The sequence below is a fragment of the Topomyia yanbarensis genome, chromosome 3 (genome assembly GCF_030247195.1).
Source record: "Topomyia yanbarensis strain Yona2022 chromosome 3, ASM3024719v1, whole genome shotgun sequence".
NCBI lineage: Eukaryota > Metazoa > Arthropoda > Insecta > Diptera > Culicidae > Topomyia > Topomyia yanbarensis.
In genome coordinates, this window is record NC_080672.1 from 174,748,884 (window position 1) to 174,765,088 (window position 16,205).

The 16,205-nt window shown below is 36.3% G+C and overlaps 1 protein-coding gene across 1 annotated transcript; it reads left to right on the top strand.

Moving 5' to 3' along the window:
• The first annotated feature begins 2,654 nt into the window (after positions 1 to 2,654).
• Positions 2,655 to 15,332, top strand: LOC131690040 (protein takeout). Its single transcript, XM_058975498.1, has 4 exons — positions 2,655 to 2,905; positions 13,946 to 14,189; positions 14,250 to 14,536; positions 14,593 to 15,332. The coding sequence occupies exons 1-4, from the start codon at positions 2,821 to 2,823 to the stop codon at positions 14,745 to 14,747; spliced, it is 771 nt and encodes a 256-aa protein (XP_058831481.1). The 5' UTR covers positions 2,655 to 2,820; the 3' UTR covers positions 14,748 to 15,332.
• The last annotated feature ends 873 nt before the right edge of the window (positions 15,333 to 16,205 follow it).

Consider the following 16,205-nt stretch of genomic DNA (forward strand, 5'->3'; position numbering starts at 1 on the left):
CAAAAATATTTACGGTTTCTACGAAAGTGATCAGTTCAGTTGAAGTTGGTTGATTTCATTAATATACAAGGAATTGCTTGAACAGATTGAAACGATGCATGAAAGTTGTATCATTTTCAATTAGAATTTGTGTTCATAAAAGGTACATTAAATGACGAAATAATCATTGTCGGTAGATGCTGAACATGTTTACAATATGGTTTATATTTTGTTTCGATGTATTTGTTAGAGTTATCATCTTATAGTACGTTACTGAAAAAAGTCTCAATTGATCAAACTTACCCCGGTGATCAAAGATACCCCGTTTTACGGTACATGAAATAAGCATTCACGGTAATTTAAAAATATAAAAAGAAGAAATCTTTTCCTTTTAATTTCACCAGGTATTAATTAAATTGAACATATATGTATTTCGCTGACATCTTGCCGACTTCTTCAGTGTCTGAAAAGTTCAGTTTTGAAGGAAACTATACCAGTTACAGTAGTTTTATATGGAATAGGTTGTAAACTAGGTATAAATTTAGAGCTAATATGCTGCCGTTATAAGCTTGATTGTCCCATGTTCTATGGAATTCCCTATTAACAAGGGACATTTTTGCGTAGAACGGCAGTGACAAACGGTTAAAAAAGGGAAATAAAGTTTTTTACTAGGTAGGTAGGTGTCTCGTCGTTTTATGTTGCTTGTTGCATGCATCTCCGGAATATTTAACCTCTTTCTAACTATTTCAAACAAAAAAAATAATTTATTAAGAACCGATTTCTTCACCCTCGCTTAACTTTTAAACCAGGTTTATCAGTACATTTGAACCTAGCTTAAGCGTTAAGGAAGGGTGAAGAAATCGGTCCTAAGACTTTGTGGTTTTCTCAAAAAATCGGCGAAAATAACTGTACAGCATGAAGCAAAATGAGCACCACGCAAACCTCGTATGAGTTTATGCTTTACATTCCGAAAAGTTATTCAAAAGTAAACGATTTATACCTGAAACTAATACGAACGATGAATAATAATATTTATCGTGAAAAATACTCGCAAAGATATTATTTAAACGAAATGAAATCTTGAATTTAATAGTTCCGAATATGCTGATGAAAAACTATAAGATGAATTTCGTAAGCAGAATATGTCACTAAATCAATGAAAAATAACATTCTTATTACAATAAGTGAAATGAGTTTGAAAATTTGGTAATAAAATATTATCTTTTGCGACATGATCATTTTGCGCCTAAAGATTGCTCATATTACCCCATATTATCCCGCATATTACCCCATATTAAAAGTTTCAACAGGCAAAAACTTGATCATTACAAACAGCGATTATTTTCAAAGATTTCGAATTTTCTTTAGCATGTTTAATATCTAGATGTGAAGAATATGTTGTATTCGACCAATAGAGGGAAATTTTGAAAATTTGGTAATAAAATATTATCTTTTGCGACATGATCATTTTGCGCCTAAAGATTGCTCATATTACCCCATATTATCCCGCATATTACCCCATATTAAAAGTTTCAACAGGCAAAAACTTGATCATTACAAACAGCGATTATTTTCAAAGATTTCGAATTTTCTTTAGCATGTTTAATAACTAGATGTGAAGAATATGTTGTATTCGACCAATAGAGGGAAATTTGGGATTATTTGTTTGTTTTGTTGCACATATTTTTGCCTTCAACCTTACGGTGCTCATATGGCCTCACTTTCCCCTACATCCAGTAGATTTAGCCGGTCCACGCGTAACGGACATTATTTACACCGGAATCAACGTTAACAAAGGAAATGATAACTGTGCAGACAACAACCCAAAAGACGTAAACAAATAAAACGTATTTGGCCCTTAAACATGTGTTTTCATGGTGCTCATACAGAACACAAACTCCGTTCGATTTGAGCACTTCATGAATACGAAATCAATAACGTGACTTGGGTTTGTTTCCTTGATATTCAATCAGTTGCATCTTGTCAATGTCGATGCAAATGCTAAATTTTTCTTGTATTTCTATAATAGTACAAAGTTTTTCTGTGATATAGTTGCAGTAAATGGAAGGTATTGGTAAGAAAAGACTTTAATGATTTCGCATTTCGAGATTCAAGCAACCATATTCATATATAAATGAGATTCAGTTATTTCATAAATTACGTTTTATTAAAATGCATCAAGTGTGCAGCTACGTCATTCAATATTAAATGTGTGTGTGATAACGATGAAACCTAAATCCGCACACTTATTTTTTTTGCCGAATCTCACCTTTTTCGCATCTTTTGCCGAAATCTCAACAGCTGAGATCTCAGTAAGCCATTTTTTGGCTGAGATCTCAATAAAAATGACGTTTCATTGCTGATACTCGGAAAATATTTCACCGAAAATCAGCTAACAAATGTCACTTTACTGAGATATCAGTTTCTAATTTTGCTGTTGGGAAATTGCCGAGCCGAATTGAGTGTGGTCCTCGAATGAGTTAATAGCACCTACTGTCATTATCGCTTTGTTTTCTCGCATCAATCGATTGGTTTTCTCTACTCCTCGCGGCGAGTACGAAGTCAGGTTCATTCATTCATGTATTCTAAGCGGATTTGCCGGTTTTGGTCCTGCTAGAATAATGTATATATAAATCATGTCAATGCATCAGAGAAAAAAGTCAGTTGCAATCTTTAGCTCGGCTAACCAAGATCGAGAATTGAGCTTGTGATAAAAGTCGATACGTGATCGTTAAAAAAATCAACTGTTGTATGATAAACGAAACAATTCAGAATAACGTAGGAAAGTGATTCGAGCTACAAGCAACAATATCAGAATAGTCTCTGGTTAGGGTTTCGAAAATGATAGCCACACACAATTTTGTGTGGTACTTTACCGCGTGTTTGACGGTATTCTGCATGTCACCCATTTCCACTAAAGAACTGCGTGAGTAAAAAAAAGTGCGCCTAGATAATACTGAGTAGTTTAATTTGTGCATATTGCATGTGATGACGAGAACAAGTATCCATCATTTATGGTTTGAAGGCAAAGTTCGACGAGAAAAGAAAGTTAAATATCTAGTCATCTTTGTGCATATGACAGTTACCATACGTCATGATTAATATAATACTTAGCTCATAATTACTTTCCACGATTAACATTACTGCTATTGATGAAATTCTTAATAAGTGACTATTACCCGTGGCATTAATCATTGATGTCGAATTACAGTTACTTCAACGAACCATCTGAAACAGATCTATATGACATAGGGTTACTGTGCCCTAATTCATCCTAGCTCCTGTATTCATCCCACCCATTTGAATACATTAGTTAGAGCAGTGTCTGCTCTCTATTCGACGCATTAAGGTTGCACAGAGAATGCGTAAAATTCGCAAACAAAAAAGCAGTTTTTTTCCACACCGTATGTCAGATCTTCATAAAAATCAATCAGCGTATGTAGAATGTTGTTACTGTACTGCTGATTGATTTTTATGAAGATCTGACATACGGTGTGGAAAAAAACTGCTTTTTTCGTTTGCGAATTTTACGCATTCTCTGTGCAACCTTAAGTCAAATAGTAGGATGAATAAGGGTGCGTTGCACGGTAAAAAACTTTACCCATTTTATGTATTCAAATTACCCATTTTCGGAAGTTATTCGAACTGTCAAAAAATGGGTATTTTTTTGTTTCTAACAATGAGTACTTTTTATCCATTTCACAATTACTCGATGAGGTAATGTCAATGGGTATATTGATCTTGATAATGGGTGAAAAATCCTTAAGCATTATTTCAAGCGAGTTAATCTGCAAACTAAGGATCGTAGTGGAACCTGCAAATTATCGCCCTGCATCGGAGTCCGTGGCGGAAACGGAACATTTTGGCAATGCTCCGAAAACAACGTCTGTTTAGACTACTGAGGATGTTGAAAATATGCGCCAGTTCGGCATTTTTAGAGCAGCCAAAAGATCCAGTCATCAAAAATATATCCAGTTGGCGGTTTTATTATGTTAAGTAGTTTTAGAATAGGATTTCTATCTAGATTCCTATACTTTTATGAGGAAACAATAATGTGAAATGAATGTTATTTTATGTTTTTTTTTAATTCAGAAATAATTCTATTGACAGTATTTTTCATACTGGCGCGAATTTCATGAATGGGTATTTTTTACGCATTTTGTTGTAACAGTTCTGCGAAAAATAATGGGTGAAACATACCCAGGTTGACGTACAAGGTCTGTACTCATTTATGGGTACAAACGCTTCACCCATTTAATGGGTTATTCCACTTTTATTGAAAATGAGTAGTTTTCTACGCATTAATGGGTACTTGATTTTATCAGTGTGTACTCGACTTTTAACTTCGCTCAAACGCGAGTATTTTACATTTTCCAAACTAGATTTTTTATGTTACTGCTTCTTAAGAACGAAACCAGCATTCTGATATCTATTTAAGTGCAATCCAATCACTGTAAGCCGAGTTACAATCGAAATAGTGTGACATCAGGACTAATGAGATGAATATTTGATGAACATTTTGATGTTAATTTTTTCAGGTAATTTTTCAACGAGTATCTTAAAACAGATATCTTAGGAGGTTAAATCAATGAGCACACACTGGCAGATGACGGGTTTGTAGCGTTAATAAAATCCTTCGAAGACACCATTTAGCCAGTTTCGCGTTGGTAATTAGGTGTCTTGAACATCGCAAAACAAACTTTTATTTCAATTTATTTTTCTTCGAAATTTGGTTTTGCTCGGGGTTCCTATGTTACTAATGTTATATCCAAAATTCTATCATTGTTCTAAGGATTTTTCAACCAATTTCAGCTCAATTTGATTTGAGCATCCATATGTTCGAATATTTTAGTTTTTCGATGAACGTGTACCGATATTTCGGTATTTCCTTTAGAAATAACGAAATAACGGGTTTTAAGGCAACCTATCAGAAGATAGTAAAAATTGTAGCATTCGTATTAACAGCCTAAAGTGTATTCTAATTCACTCCGGTTATGTCTCTGACATAACCGTCCGGTTGAAGTAAAAGGCCGTCGCCACACTGTTAAAAATTCGCTGGTGTCCGGTAACAGCGCTTTGGCAACCATAGTTGGTTCTCCTGAACGGAACTCGCAGAAGAGAGTTATTAGGTTGAGCTCGAACGCGGGCTTCAAGATCCAGAGGTCCGAGGATTGTAGGCAATCCACTCTGGCAGAGAGAACAGGGCTCGAGAGCAGTCCCTCCGAATGCTGAGTGTATCGAGATGTATCAACTGGCAACGGTTTTCATAGCTCGACAGTTTGAATCTGTTTCGCCATAGGAGATGTCGAAGAGCGAAGTGTATGGACGACAGCCTCGATTCTGTCAATCCTGTTTTGGTAGTACGGATTCCAAATAGCAGAACAATATTCCAATATTGAGCGGACCAAAGCGATTTAAGACAGTATACGTCCCTAAAGTTTTTCGCTATTCGGAAGATGAATCCAAGTTCTCTTGATGCCTTATCTACGATGTATGAAGTATGTGGTTTGAACGTTAGTGCCGAGTCCATAATGACTCCGAGATCCTTGATGTAACGATTGAGCATTTACGGGTTTAAAACCATTCTGTTGAGATCACACCACGTACTAAAGCTCTCTAGTTCCCTCTGAAGGTTGTATCCAGTATTTGTCGAAAAATTTTCATATCGTCGGCGAAAGAAAGGCGGGGTCCTTGTAATGTGGTATTAACGTCATTAAAGTAGAGCAGGAACTGGACCGAGATGGCTTCCTTGCGGGATGCCATATGTAGCGAAGAATGGTGCAGATATATTCCTTAATGCTGATTTGGAGATGCCTTCCGTCGAGGTAGGAACGAAACCAGCGCAGAAGTTGTCCACGAGTACCGTGTTTGTCCAGCTTCGCTAATGCGATATTATGGTTGGTTTTGTCGAAGGCCGCAGATAGATCCATGTAAATAGCATCGGTTTGCAATCCGTCAGCGAATCCGTTGAGTATATATGTTGTGAACGAGAGCAGGTTGGTGGTTGTTGATCATTTAGGCATAAAGCCGTGTTGGTCGTCGGTAATGTAGTGTTTGCAGTGAAAGAAAATAGGCTCGAATAGTTTCGATACGGCACTTAAACACGAGATTCCCCTATAGTTATCAATGTTCGATTTGATTCCTTGTTTATGAACTGGAAGCATCTGAGCTGCTTTCCAGCAGGAAAGGAATGTTCCAGTAGTGAGTGATAGCTCGAAGGCTTGCCGAAGTGGTTCAAGAAGCCCACGGATGCACCTTTTGACGAAAATGGAGGGAACGCCATCTCGCCCCGGGGAACTAGATGCTTTCAGTTTGGAATTTTGCTACAAGAATGGTTCGTCCTAGAGAAGGAGTTAAATTGGTGGCGGAAGCGACCTTGTTGTGGTGGAAGGCGCTCGTTGGAAAAACGCTTGAAAATTTGTCGGAGAACAGTTAGCAAATTTCCTTAGTGTCGGTGGCCAAAACACCATTAAATGTCATACAAGATGGTAAACCGGATTCTTTTCGCAGCTCATTCACATACTTCCAGAACGACGTATCGCTGGTGTTTAAAGAAGACGTGCCTTCTTTTGCTTTGCTGTTTGTATTCGTGGTGGAGTTGAAAGTAGTGGTTTCGTAATGCAAGTGTCTTATGTTTTGTGAATCTTTTAAATGCAGCTCGGTTGGCAGTTTTTAATCGTCTAATGACGGTTGATTGCCAGGGAGGGTGTTGATTGGTACTGGTTGTTCGTTTGGCACATGACGGTCGATTGGGTAGTTAAGATTATTAGAAAAAGTCATCGCTGCTTCGTTCGCGTCGTCATTGTTAAGATTTTCATCACAGTTTATATCCAACAGCGTGCCAACGATGCTGTCGTAGTCAGCGTTTTTAAAATTGTAGACGATAGAGCTTGATACGTCTTCAAAATTCACTCCTAGGTTACCAGCAAGTACAAGATGTAGATGTAGAGTACTTACAAAGCAGAGATCCAATGTACGCCCATTCTCGTTGATGACATTATTAATTTGCCGAAGAGCTGCGATACTGTAGTTATCCAAGATACAACTGACATTGTTGATAAGCGCAGATTTTTCGATATCCAATCATAAAAAATCATTACTTGCCTGGCAGCACGTCAAGCCAGGTAAGTGGAAGTAGCCCAGTATAACAATATAATCAGACAGGCCAGCGATCGAGGTGACGAAAGAAACGGTGGAAAGATGTACGTCGATCAGGTTGTAATCACGAATTCTGTCAGGTGGAAAATGCACGACACACAGGAACAGATTGCGATCGGTTTCACTGATATCCACGCTTTCTCCGAGCTCGCTCATCGTTGATCACTCGGGCTTTTATACCATGGCGAACGGCGATGACTACACCACCACTGTCTTCAGGCTGTTGAGGGCATTGCGGTCACAACGGAAAACATCGAATGTCGAACCAAACACCTGACGAAACAGAGTACGGTTGTCGAGCCACGTTTCGGTTAAGGCGATAACGTCATAACAGCAGCCCGCGGTCACGAGCAAATAGCTGTCCATTGATGAATTTAAGTCACCAACATTCTGGTAGTAAATCTCGATGTTATTGGATGACGGATCAGGTTCAGCAGAGAGCAAATCAACTGCGTCGCACCCTAGAATGCGACGATCGGCGTCGGCGAGAGAAATGGTCACAAGATATCTTAGCATAAGGCAAATTACTGGAAGCGAGGAATACATCAGCGCTACATATATAAAGCTTTGAGCCGAAAAAAAAGCTTTTTTGTTTACGGCGCCAGCGTCACTATGGGGAGGAATGTGGCCAAAAATCGAAAATTGCATTAACTCCAATTAAACTCAATGCTATACTGAATGTTTATATATACTCTAGCTAAGAAATTCCCATCAGTGTATCTCGAAAATATATCTGACTTAACTGTGTAATATGGATAGCTAAAGATAAAACTTATGCAAAATAGATATATAGTTTTCTCAATTGTTCGTATCTTTGCTTAATTTTGATTGAAACATATGTTAAAAATGCCCTTTTAAAGCTAAGAATGTCAGCATTCTGCTTGTATTATTAGGAATGCATATATAGCGCATTGGCATGGAGTTATATATAAAATAACCATTTAATGTTCTAAAAAGTCCCCCAATGTCCCCAACGGTATGCCAAAATCCGTTATTACCAACAAAAAATGACCATCTATTCGGTATACGGCATTCGAAAATATATTATCCAAGCACCTTTTCAGTGAATTTCAAAATGATCCATCGAGAAATTCGAGAGATATGGCGGTTTGAAGTTTTATGTCATTTCATAAGTCTTCCAGCATACACCCACAGGTTTGGTCTGATCTTTAGAAACGAAACAATATTTGTCTACCTATTTGATACTTGACATTCGAACGATATAGGTAGTATTCAAGTACATTCCCTGCAAATTTGAAAATATTTCATCGACGGAATCGAACGTTATAACGATTTGAATTTGTATGCGGTCATCGATGGGTTTTCTACCAGACTTCAAGTGTGAATCCATTTTTGTTCATTGACTATTTAGAGCATTAATACGTGTCGCGGTTTTAAACAAAAAACCTTGTTATTTAATTATATAAATATAATGTACAAAAGGTTCTATTTATATGCTGTACTGAACAAAATATGAAAAAGGGTTGTCTATCTAACTTTATAATTGAACGAGTAAATTATAAAAATGGATAAAAGTTGAAATGTTTACTTCAAAAGACCATATCTCAGTGGTTTGTTGACTGATTCTGATTATTTTTTCATTACTGAACAGGTAGACGTTTTATCAACAATTTTCCTTAAGAAGAATATAAAATGGTGTTACCTACCTCAAATAATAGGCAATATAATTATTCTCAGCTATATGTATTATCATTACACCCGGCTTTTTTTACGCGGGATGTACAATCCGCGTAAATGAGAACCGCGTAAATTTAAAAATCCGCGTAAATGAAAACCGCGTAAATTAAAAAAATTCGCGTAAATAGAAACCGTGTAAATTAAAAAAACCCACGTAAATGAAAACCGCGTAAATTAAAAAATCCGCGTGAAAAAACCGCGCCGAAAATTATCAAGCAAAAAATACCTTGCAAAAAAACGCGTAAAAAACCGAAGTATATTTAGTGAATATATTTATATTCAAAGCGTTACATTAGTTGATTGCAACGAACGCAAAACTACAAAACCTATTTTAATCCACCTAGCGGTGCAATTGTGCCTTTCTCAATCATGAATCACGAGAATGTGTGCGTTGTTTATATTCATTAAAAACTTTTAAATGCATATATTACATTTTATTATTATACATCACATGACAACTATATACAGGAAAATAAATCATTATTCGAGTTCTAAAATTTTGAAAAAGAAAAAACAGCCACGGTAATATTGAACTGAAAAAAGGTGCGAAATCGGCAAAGTCCCAAAAAGTCGATTTTTATAAAAAAAAGAATTTTTTCGAGATAACATAAAATCTCGACGTTTCATGCATTTTAAAGATGTTTGGCATCAAAAATACGAATTCGATTTCTGAAATTTCATGGGGTCCCCCCTTTGAAAAAAAAATTGAGTTCCGGTTTATATGGGAATTTCAAATGTGACCGGACGATTTAGTCTATATTTCCGGACCCATATAAGCGATCCGTACGAAATTTTATAGACATCTGTGGGGATATTATAGCTATGATTTGGGACTAAGTTTGTGAAAATCGGCCCAACCATTTCAGGGAAACTGATGTGAGTTCGTAAATTTTGAAAGATGGCCGCTTTTCCCGGGCACTTCCGGAACCGTCTATGGTGGTCAATGTAGTCAACGAATGTTTGGTTGGCCGTCGGTGACCTAGAACAGCAAATTTAAGTTGTTTGGGAGACATTTTAGCGAAATTTTTACCTTTTTTGCTTTCATCGGAGTATCGGTTTGAATAACAATTTGCTATGTGATCGCACGCCACAACCTGTAACTCCGGAACCGGAAGTCGGATCGGGATGAAATTAAATAGCCATTTATGAGGACGCATTACCTTTCATTTGAGGCCAAGTTTAGTCGAATCGGTCTAACCATCTCCGAGAAACCGATGTGACTGTTACTCTGAATTTGGATACTTCCGCCGGGGCTTCCGGAACCGATGATGATGGCCAATGTGGCCAAATAGACTTTGAATGGATGTTAGTGACCTAATACTACAAATCGAAGCAGTTGTGGTCATATTTTGGAAAAATTTTCACCTTTATACATTCATTGCAGAATTTATTAAAATCGACATTTTCTGCGTGTTCGTACTCATCACCCTGTAATTCCGGAATCGGAAGTCGGATCCATTAGAAATTCAATAGCAGCCTATGGGAACGTTGCACCTTTCATTTGAGACTAAGTTTGTCAAAATCGGTTCAGCCATCTCTGAGAAAAATGAGTGACATTTTTGGTCACATACACACACATACGCACATACACACACATACATGCATACACACACAGACATTTGCCGAACTCGACGAACTGAATCGAATGGTATATGTCACTCGGCCCTCCGGGCCTCCGTTAAAAAGTCGGTTTTCAGAGCAATTGCAATACCTTTCTATTGAGAAAGGCAAAAAAGGTGCGAAATCGGCAAAGTCCCAAAAAGTCGATTTTTAGAAAAAAAATTTTTTTTCGAGATAACATAAAATCTCGACGTTTCATGCATTTTAAAGATGTTTGGCATCAAAAATGCGAATTCGATTTCTGAAATTTCATGAGGTCCCCCCCTTGAAAAAAAAAATTTGAGTTCCGGCTTATATGGGAATTTCATGTGTGACCGGACGATTTAGTCTATATTTCCGGACCCATATAAGCGATCCGTGCGAAATTTTATTGACATCTATGGGGATATTATAGCTATCATTTGGGACTAAGTTTGTGAAAATCGGCCCAACCATTTTCGGGAAACTGATGTGAGTTCGTAAATTTTGAAAGATGGCCGCTTTTCCCGGGCACTTCCGGAACCGTCTATGGTGGTCAATGTAGTCAACGAAAGTTTGGTTGGCCGTCGGTGACCTAGAACAGCAAATTTAAGTTGTTTGAGAGACATTTTAGCGAAATTTTTACCTTTTTTGCTTTCATCGGAGTATCGGTTTGAATCACAATTTGCTATGTGATCGCACGCCACAACCTGTAACTCCGGAACCGGAAGTCGGATCGGGATGAAATTAAATAGCCATTTACGGGGACGCAATACCTTTCATTTGAGGCCAAGTTTAGTCGAATCGGTCTAATCATCTCCGAGAAACCGATGTGACTGTTATTCTGAATTTAGATACTTCCGCCGGGGCTTCCGGAACCGATGATGGTGGCCAATGTGGCCAAATAGACTTTGAATGGATGTTAGTGACCTAATACTACAAATCGAAGTAGTTGTGGTCATATTTTGGAAAAAAATTCACCTTTATACATTCATTGCAGAATTTATTAAAATCGACATTTTCTGCGTGTTCGTACTCATCACCCTGTAATTCCGGAACCGGAAGTCGGATCCATTAGAAATTCAATAGCAGCCTATAGGAACGTTGCACCTTTCATTTGAGACTAAGTTTGTCAAAATCGGTTCAGCCATCTCTGAGAAAAATGAGTGACATTTTTGGTCACATACACACAAACATACGCACATACACACACATACATACATACACACATACATACACACAGACATTTGCCGAACTCGACGAACTGAATCGAATGGTATATGTCACTCGGCCCTCCGGGCCTCCGTTAAAAAGTCGGTTTTCAGAGCAATTGCAATACCTTTCTATTGAGAAAGGCAAAACATGGAAAAATAAAATCATAGATTCAATGCATATATTAAAAAATGAGGGTATTTGCTAATTTAGATCAACTTATGTAATGGTACGGTTTTTGTTGAATATTTTGTACAGTCCTGATTCGCTGTATTGGGTGGACAGATGTCAAAAACTGGTTAAAGGGGATGTTATCAGTACATCTATTCACATCTCTAACTATTGTCAGTTTTATTGTCGAAATTAATTTAACATGAGAATTTGACATTCAGATGCTTTTTAGTTCGACAATGGACCAACTAGTGGAGGACCAACAGAAAAGCGGCCCGTGTCAAAAATTGTCCAACCAGCGAATCACGACTGTGTTATATTTCCATATCAACATTTGAATAGGGCTAATAAGATTTGTAAACAAACTTTTGTTTTGCTGATTTCTCCTAATTTGTTATCATTTCAACACAGAAAACACTTGAAATTGATTCTACCAAGGATAAAGATGTTGATTCATGTGTATTTTTCATGAAATACAACTCGGTAGTGGAATAATGAGCGAAATAAGTTTGTTTACAAAAGTCTCATTAGCCCTTTCGAAGAATTACTATTGATTTCATATATTTACAATTCATAGTATACAGTAATTGCAATCAACTAGTGCTTAAAAATAGAAAGGCCGTCACTTTTAATACAAAATTATTCACCAAATAATGATAATACAAATAGTTGGCAATAATTATATTGTCTACGTCGTTCGCAGCACGCAAGTTCTTTCGCGAATGAAGTTAACACAAAACTTTAAACGACATTATCTCGGAACTAAGTTATTTGTTAAGTACCGTTGCGGTGAACGTGATATCTTAAAAACTCTTCACCTGATCTTCATTTTTTTTTATTTATTTGTATTTATATTCTCGTATACTTGAACGCTTCCTTTTTCATAAAAAAACTGAAACATAAAATATAGGCAAAAAACAATGTAACTCTCTATGATATGCTAATCAAATTATCAAATAACAGCCCATAGATTATGTAAAATTATCCTGACAATGTAATGCAATTATTTGTGTTCGTACTTTTTTTCCATATTTTTGATTGTTTGATAATTGGTGACTATAATAATATATTATGGCCATGGGGTTACTTTACGCCAAGTTGTACTCAAGTCTATATTATACAATCTGTTAATATAACATAATAATTTGAAAAAAAAAAACTGTAATCGATAATTTGCAAGTTGAGTAGCGTAGTTGCATTGTGTAAAAATATAAAAACGCTATCGTTTCTAGATGTTTTCAAACTGTATGTATTGAAGCAATTCGTTGTGGCATGACATACAGCGAGGAATAGTTCTGCAGTTGTAGGCGAATGACCTTATGGTTATAACAATAATAAACAAAAAAAGCTTCTCAGTTTGAAATGGATATCTTACCAACGATAGCTGAACTGGACTGTCCTTTAAATGTAACAGTTCCATTCGCATTTTTGTCAAATAACCTTCCCATTCCGAAACGCAATTAAAGCTACTTTTAGAAAAATACTAAAAATACTACAAGGTTGTCTAATTCATAAAGCTCAATGAAAAAATATATCTTGAGTAGCGGTTTTTCTCGGCTTGCTGTTTTTCGATGTAGGGCTTATTGACTGTCCAAAACAAGGTTACTGGATGTATGTTACGAGTTTTTTGAACATACCCTTTTATTTTTACGAGCAGGATATTTATTTGCATTCACACATAAATAACGAGTAATCAAGAAGTTGATTTTGGACAAAAACAGTTTTTAGTTCTTTATATATCATGTTCAATCTTGATTTTTCAAAAGTTTTTTTTCACTGTCTTTGGAGGTACTTCTTCCATATGTTAAACATCAAACAGTTTCAAATTTGAAGCTGCGTGATCGTAGTTCTTAAGTGTAATGTGGAAAAAGTTATATTCTTGGTGCAAAGTAACCCCCTGTGACGGTATATAGTTCTAAGCATTGATATGTATCGTTTGTAATTTGTTGATAAAAAGATGCAAAGATTTTATGCCTGCTGGAGAGCAAGATCGATGGAATCTCAGCTCCAGCAGGCTTTCTCCTGCTCTGAAAGAAACAAAGAAATCAAAAACATGTGAATTCCTGACCATGTACAACTTCTTATCATTACTCAGTACAAGTACTGGTATAAGTACTATGCATAACTCCATTAATTACTACTTCAATAGCTTCCACATTTCAGCTGTGCGATCGAAAAAGTTCGAAAGTCGAAGAATGTTTGATCGCTGCAGTCAATAACGCTTTGAGACAGATGAAAAATGGGATGCCCGAGTTCGGAATACTTCCTATTGATCCGCTTACCATCAATTCTCTTACGATCGAGCAGGGCTCCTCTTCGCCATTTAGCCTGAAACAAGACTTCAAAGATGTTACGCTAAATCGGTTGTCCAACTCAACAGTTACTAAATTTAAGTAAGTTTTCGTGTAGCTTCCCTAAATTGCTATGATAAACATATCCCAAGATATTCGCAGGGTTGACTTCGATAAATTAATCATTCATTCGGAAGCATTGACCCCTTATATGGAGTTTCTTGGGGGCTATAAAATGGAAGGACGAGTGCTGCTGCTGCCGGTAACTGGTCGAGGCTTCTCAAATATAACTTTACATGGACTGCGCACTAGGCATGAACTTATTGGTGAATCAATAAAGAAAAATGGTGAAACTTACATGCGCATCAAAAAGTATAACGTAAAGTTTGATGATCCTGAACTGATGACCGTGTTCTTTGAAAATCTGTTCAATGGAGATAAACTACTAGGTAAGTCATATATGTTGCTTTTTTACTAGTTTTACGAAACTCTTTTATCCCAACAGGTAGCACAATGAACAAAGTTTTGAACGACAATTGGAAGCTTATGTTTTCTGAATTACGTGGAGCATATGAAGACACATTCGGCTATATTTTCCGCGATATCACCAACAAACTGTTTCTGAAGGTTCCTATGAATCGTATCTTCTTGGTTGAATAGACTTGGATATGTGAAGGATAGAACAGAATAGTTTTATACAATTTTGTTTACAACTAGGCTTATGCGATTTAAAAGTGACTGGGAAGAGTTTGTTCGCTGGAGTGCATCGTAGCTATCTGACCAATATACTGCTCTGTTTTATGGAATCTTAATTATTTTATGCTTACCGACATTAGAATTACAGAATTTATGTTTAAAACTTCAGTCGGCAACAAATCGCACTGCTTATACTAATGATATAATAAAAAGAAAATAACTAATTGTAATTTATTATTCATCGTACTATCTAAGCTATCGTACTTTCCAGTACACATCAGGTCAGGGAAAATAATTTGAAATTTAAAGTATATACACGCAATTAATCATCACATAGCGTTTGTTAATGAATCGAAACACGCACAACTTGATCTTGATCTCTTAAGCCTATCGATAAGAATGCACATTTTTACCCCAGTTTTGAGTATAAAAAACCGGTCACTGGTCTGTATAGGCTGTTAGTTGACATTTCTCGGGTATTTCGCTAAACGACTATTGAAAAACCGGTCCCAACGCTGTAGGTAATTAGTCTACTTAACCATAATTGATCAACCAATATATGTTCTACTATAGCAGAACGACTCTTGACAAGAGTAGAGGAATGAGCTATGTCCTTGAAGATGAGTCAATCAATGTCAAGTGGTTTTTGCTTGAGGCGATACGATACGATCAAGTTCTAATCCCAACGGCTGTCAAATAGTATGATCTGGTAGTTCGGTTGGTACTTGTCTCAGTTTCGGGGCCAAGCAAACCAAGCAATATTAATCCCTTGCTATAGTGAAAAATATGATAATAGCATGATACTTAAGTGTAATAATAATGTGTACAATAGAGCGTTTCAAAAAAAAAAGTTTTTTCGCGCGATAATGCTCCATCTGGATTTTGAAAATACATATAAGCAAAACGAGAAATTTAAGCTGCTTCTTTCATTAAAATTCCAACCGGAACCACAGGCACAAATATTGCATTTTTCGCAGTTTCGTTGAATTGACATAGTTTTATTTGATAGAATAAATTTTAAAAAAATCACAAATGCTAGGATTTCATCGTTGTTTATATTCATAGTAAACTTTCAAATGTATATATTAAATTTTATTATAAGTGACATGACAACTATATATAAGAAAAGAAATCAATATTCGTGAAAAAAAATTTTACGAGATAAAATAAAATCTCAATGTTTTATGCATGTTAAAGATGTTTGGCATCAAAAATACGAATTCGATTTCTGAAGTTTCTGAATTATTTCCGGCTTGTGAACTGTTGTTACGGCATTTGGTCGGTGTTAGGTCAGACCGGACTAAGTGACAGTACATTGATTTCGAGAAAAACGCGTTTAAAGTTTGAATCGCAGCATCCTTTACATTATAATTGGAAAATAATTTTTACCATAATTCTTGTTTATTGTTTCATATTTCAAAT

What these genes read in the sequence shown, in the direction of transcription:
- LOC131690040 (XM_058975498.1), top strand. Translation starts at nt 2,821, where the DNA reads ATGATAGCCACACACAATTTTGTGTGGTACTTTACCGCGTGTTTGACG. An exon ending in TCAACAGTTACTAAATTTAA is followed by an intron (nt 14,190 to 14,249) that starts GTAAGTTTTCGT and finishes AGATATTCGCAG; the next exon opens with GGTTGACTTCGATAAATTAA. An exon ending in CAATGGAGATAAACTACTAG is followed by an intron (nt 14,537 to 14,592) that starts GTAAGTCATATA and finishes TTATCCCAACAG; the next exon opens with GTAGCACAATGAACAAAGTT.